The sequence below is a fragment of the Grammomys surdaster genome, unplaced genomic scaffold (assembly GCF_004785775.1).
Source record: "Grammomys surdaster isolate TR1022 unplaced genomic scaffold, NIH_TR_1.0 130, whole genome shotgun sequence".
Taxonomy (NCBI): domain Eukaryota; kingdom Metazoa; phylum Chordata; class Mammalia; order Rodentia; family Muridae; genus Grammomys; species Grammomys surdaster.
Genome location: NW_021604588.1, coordinates 10,938,711 through 10,944,414, shown reverse-complemented (window position 1 = coordinate 10,944,414; position 5,704 = coordinate 10,938,711). Strand labels below are relative to the sequence as shown.

The 5,704-nt window shown below is 46.5% G+C and overlaps 1 protein-coding gene across 2 annotated transcripts in view; it reads left to right on the top strand.

Moving 5' to 3' along the window:
* The window catches only part of Rcsd1 (RCSD domain containing 1), a 58,679-nt gene extending 53,164 nt beyond the window's left edge, over window positions 1-5,515 (top strand). For both annotated transcript variants that reach the window (XM_028760103.1, XM_028760095.1), the window contains one exon: window positions 4,883-5,515. In XM_028760103.1, coding sequence (XP_028615936.1) covers window positions 4,883-4,915 — 33 coding nt within the window. In that variant the 3' untranslated portion in view covers window positions 4,916-5,515. The remainder of the gene's footprint in view (window positions 1-4,882) is intronic.
* Window positions 5,516-5,704: the final 189 nt, after the last annotated feature.

Here is a 5,704-nt window from a genome sequence, read left to right as displayed (position 1 = left end):
CTGGCTGGTTGGGTAGACTGATGGGTAGCTGGCTGGCTGGATCTACTCCTGGCAAACGTCTCACCTCTCTTGTTAGGGTTTCCAGACACATCACCATAGGCTTAGTGTCTTAAAACAATAGAAATGAACCGGCTGTGCTGCTCCTGCCTGTCAGCCCAGCTCTCAATGTGAAATGGAAGGTCAGTGTAAATTCAAGGCTAGCCTGGGCTACATAGTGAGTCCAAACAGCCTGAGAAAAAGTTAAAGCCCCTGCGTATAAATAAATATATAAACAAGCACAAAATATAAAAAATAGACTCCAAAGTTAAGGTGTTGATAACCTGAGCCCCTCCAGAGGACTAGAAGAGAACCTGTCCTTCAGTGGCTTGACGATGCCTCCTCCGGTCTTTGTCACCATCTCTGTGTGACCTTTGCTCTATCTGTGTGTCTCAGATTTCCTCCTCTCTCAAAAGCTGTCCATCTTCAGATGCAGGACGCATCTTAAAACTTGTGTGGTCTCTTCTTGAAATCCTGCACTACATCTGTAGTTCTCTGCTTTCCAAATAAGATCAACCTCGGTGCAAGAGTGGACCACACTCCCTCCCCTGGCTCTCCCGGAGCTGTGCTCTGGCCGTCTGCTGTCTGCTTCCTGCGACATGCCAGATTCATTCCCCACTCAGAGCTCTGCCTTTGCAGCCCCTCCAGTGAGAACACTCTTCTTTCTGATTCTCATGTGGCCACTTCCAGCCCATCCTTCAGGTCTCAGATAAAGATGACCTCTTCACTAAAGCCTGTCTTGTAACCACTCAGGCAAAGGAATCTGCTCCCACTCCACGCTTACTGTCTCCCATAATTCCACAGTGTCATTCTCCTGGGATTTTTGTTGTTTGTTTAGACTTATTTATTTCGTTTTATTTGCCTACATATGTGCATGTGTACTGTGTGCATGCCTAGTGCCTATGGAGGTCAAAGAGGGCATCCTCTAGCACTGGAGTTAGGGGTGGATTGTGAGCCACTGTGCAGGTGCTGGAAACCAAATCTGTAAGAGCAGCAAGTGATCGTAACCACTGAGCCATCTCTCCAACTCCTCTCCTGTTTGATTATCTCTTGTACTGTTCCTCTAGTACATTCCCAAAACTTACTGTAAAATCTGGAATATGATAGGTATTTTAAAATATGTGTCAAAAGAATGAATGGCTTTTAATGAACTAAAAGCCATTTGTTTCCTGAGACAAGGTCTTATTCTATAGCTCAGTCTGTCCAGAAACTCACTGTTAGTCCTAGAGACTTTGAATTCAAGGAAATCCTCCTGCCTTAGTCTCTTGGGTACTGGGATGGTGTGTGCCACTATGTCATCGGAGTGGATGGATTTTTAAGGGGAGTGATAATCCCTTGGCCCAATGTAAATGACTCATAAAGATAGAACAGCAGACACAGGAGAGGCTGCTGTGCTCTGGAGTGCCCCCTGCAGGCCTTATGGTGTACTAGCATACAAAGGAATCGGGAGAGAATAAAGTGTCACACGGACTCAGGAAGCAGGACAGACTTTAACACTTGCCATTTCTATCTGAACCTTCCTTAAATTAGACTTAGTCACTAGATTTAGAATCTTCTGGAACCTGGAAATTCTACTAAATCCCCAGAAGATTACACTAAGCTCCCAAACCTTTAGTCCTCTTTGAGTCCAAGGAGCCCTCCACCAGTGGCCCCCAGAGGCTGTTTGCTCAGGCTGGGAGGTTCCTGTTTTCCTTTTGCCTCCTGACAGCAGCTCTTGGCCCTCAGGAGTGAGAGAGTCTCCTGGGCTGCTGAGTTGGCAGGACTTTGTTGTTTCAGGAAAGTCTTGGGTAAAGGGTGGCTCCCCAGAGAAAATCCAGGCAGGTGCTATGGGGCAGGCTCTCCTACTTTATACTCTGTATTCCTAACCCAGAGAACCCCGGCCAGGGGATGGAACTCCTCCGAAGCACTCTCCCTGCAAATAGCAGCTCAGACAGAGAAAGAAGAGCTTCACTCTCCCTGCCTCTTCACCCTTCCCCCCCCATTCCCTCTTCCCCCCTCCCTGCAGAGAGACAAAACTTTAATACTATTGACCCCACCCTCCTGGTTTTAGAAAGGAAGGTACCATGGCCCTGGAGATTGTCCAAGGACACCATGCTCCATCAGTGCTAACCTATTAGGGCCCTGCTCATCAGAATAAACTTTGTGAAGCACCTCTGTTCAAGTGAATTACCTGTCAAATCTGTGAGGGCTACTGCTTCCTATCTTCTTTGGTCCCTCTCAAGCCTGATCCATGGTTAAAGTCAGAATGTCTCCCATTCTAGGGTAAAAGGAATCCCCAGAGGCAGTAGCTGTGCAGTCCCTTGGCATATCCCTAGGGACCCATGCCTCTCCTGGGCCTTTCCTGGGGCTGGCAGACACAGGCAGTAGTAAGTAGTCCCCACTCCCAATCTAATGCTCAGTTTGTGCTTTGACTGATAGAGATCAATTGATCAAACAAATGAATTCCAGTTGCATTCGTTCAGTCAGCACTGAATCACCGTGGGACAGACTGGGGGTTCAAAGTGGGGAAACATAAAGGCAGAAGCAAAAATCAGTGGGGTCTGCATGCCAACAGTGCTATGTAAAGCTCTTAGGAAGGCTCGAGCAAGGCATTCTTCTAGAAAAAAGGGGGTGCAGGTAAGGGGTTACAGGCAAGGGGGTGCAGGCAAGGGGGTGACTCAATTCGTAAGGTCCTTGCCATGCAATCATGAAGATCTAAACTCAGATCCTCCATATGACGTTTTAAAAAAAAGGGAAACAAAGTAGTACATGGTAGTGCGTAACGTTGCTCAAGCCCCTGGGAGGCTTAAACAGGTGAATCTCTGAGTCTAAGCCTTGCCTGGACTATATAGCTAATTCCAGGACGGGCAGAGCTACACAGTGAGACTCTCAATAAACAAACAAACAAAAACAAGATGTACAGAAGAATCTTTCACCCAATATCTGCCTTTGGCCTCTACACATAAATGCGCATCTATGTGCATTTACACACTTATGCACACATTGTGTGAAACTGTATATAACACACATACACACACACTATCGAGCACATAGGTATCAAATGTAAGGTGTGATTTAAGAGACTAGCTTCTGTTACTCCTCACAGGTAATTTAACATCTCATGCTGAAAATTTTCAACATGTCTAGACACACGGGTTATAGGACTTGGGACTCTGTTGATAAAGAAAGGAAACACTTGCCAAGTGCAGTGACACACAGTCTCAGCACTTGGGAGGTGGGGGCAGGCAGAGCAGGGGTTCAAAGCCACCCTCAGTCACATAGTCAGCTGAAGGGCATCCAGGGTCACAGGAGCACTGTACCAGACAGACACTGTACCAAAGGCACACATCCACACAAGGCAATGAGGACGTCTTCAGTTCATCCAACCCTGAGTATGGATGGCCTTCCCTACTGCCTAACTTGATTGCTTCTCCTAGTCAGTTTTGCTTTCTCTGTAGTCTGACTTGAAATTTTCTTTCTTCCACAGCAGGAGATATACATCCTGAGAGCCTGTGTAACTCTGAGTGTTTTTTTATCTGCATGTCTGTTCCCCTGCCTAAGTTTACTGTTTCTTCTTTCTTTTCCTCAGGAAATTCAAAGGTCACTGAATCTCACCACTGGGCCCTTTGTCCCTTTTGGTTCTCATAGGGACACCTTCTCCACACGCCACTTGCACCCTGTCCACACAATTGTCCTTCCCCAAGATCATTTTCTTCCCTGCCTTCCCAGACCAGCTGCCATGCCAGCTCTGGGCAGCTGCACCTGGTATCTGTAATCACAGCTCAGTCCCTCTGAATCCCTGGTCCTCGGACCCACCCTATACATAAGCACCAAATTCTCTTCCTTGAATCGACTTTGCTAGCCACTGAGCTATCCCAAAAGCTTGATACTGCTTAGAAAGAACTCAGTTCACACTTCTGGGTTTGGGCTCACTGGGCCCAACTATGACTATTGCCTGGGGGCCCTCTCACCACGCCTCTGTTGTCTCCTCCCTGGGCATCTGTGACAGCCCCAGCAAAAACACTACAAACTCAAGTACTTGCTTGCATCCAGTCTCATTCACTAGGATGGACCACATCACAAAGCCTGGGTACATTTGTAAATGTGTTTATTTATCAACTAAAACCTGGTGGAAATACATTCCTAACAACAGGAGGCCCCAACAGCGCCTTGTTTTTTGATGAACATTGGACAAACAGCTCCTTGGTTGTGATTTCAGTGTATATATTTAGTCTACTACTTCTTATTTGCAGTGCTAGAGACCAAACTCAGACCTAGGGCATGCACAGCCAGCTCTCAAACTCTGCATCCCTCCAGCTGGACAGTCTTTTCTTTCACATTTCTGTTTGAATAGAAATTCAAGAAGAGCCGGGCAGTGGTGGCACACGCCTTTAATCCCAGCACTTGGGAGACAGAGGCAGGTGGATTTCTGAGTTCGAGGCTAGCCTGGTCTACAGAGTGAGTTCCAGGACAGCCAGGGCTATACAGAGAAAAGAAAAGAAAAAAGAAATTCAAGAAGAAATGACATTGAGTGGGAAAGAGAAGAGGCGGTGGAAAGAGCAAAGCTAGGCTGTTTAGAGAGATACTGATTAGTAGCTGGGGGTTCAAGCTCTGGTCCCAACTCGACCACTTGCTAGTTGCATAACCCTGCAAAGTAATTTCCGTCTCTGTGCTTCAGTTGCTTCACCTATAACATAGAGTTAATAGAACCACCTGAATCCCCATGGGTTTGGTAGAGATTAAATGGTGTGTGAGTAAATACATCAGGCATATTGTCTGCGGGCTCACTCTTACCTCATACATTTTTTCCTTACCTCACATTCCCAAGGAGCTCTGCTGAACACTGTCTTTCTCCCCCGATTCACAGGACGACATCCCCGTCGAGGATACCCGAATGTGATGAAGAGCTCAGGGTACCAGTGATGGGACCACTGGAGAAATCACCTTGGAAACAGCAGCAGTAATAGCAGCAGTAGCAGTTCATGAAGCCACTGCAGAAACAGAATACACTGAGCATCTGGAGACAGCCCAGGATGCAGGGTGGATTATTCCCTGTAGGCAACACCAACTATTGCCTCATTAGAGATGAGAGCTGAGGACAGTAGAGTTTTATCAACTTGAGTTTGTGTCATTTGATGCACTGACTCAAAGTTAAATATACTTAAAGTAATTTGTGTCTACTCTACAGCCATACTGGCCTTCCTGTTGACCCCCACGTCTTCCCGCAGCCGACCTCCCAACCTGGCTCTTGTTGAACTTGTGTAACAAGTTACGGCCTTTCCCTATTGTTCTAATGTTTTTAATGGTTCTCAGATGTAACTTAAAACTAATTTTAGGTAGATAAAGAGGATAGTCTTGTGGAGAATAAAATCTTCTTAAGTTACAGAGACCTGAAAACATATCAAAGCCCTCACAACGATCTTTCAACTTGCTCCAAATGGGAAACAGCCACCAGTTTCAAAAACTCAAAGAGATATTTATTAAAACATTTAAAAACTTGTTCCTGCCTGTTGCAAGGGCAGAAGCTTTCGAGAACAAGGGGAGGTGATTGGTCCATCTCATCCCATCCTGCCTTGGTACAGGAACTCCCACAGAGAGGCAGGATATCAGATTTGGTGGCTTTGTACTTCATCTCCCCCCACTCCCCAGCTCCCCAAGGTGCAACAGTATGCCTGCATTGCTCCAAGCA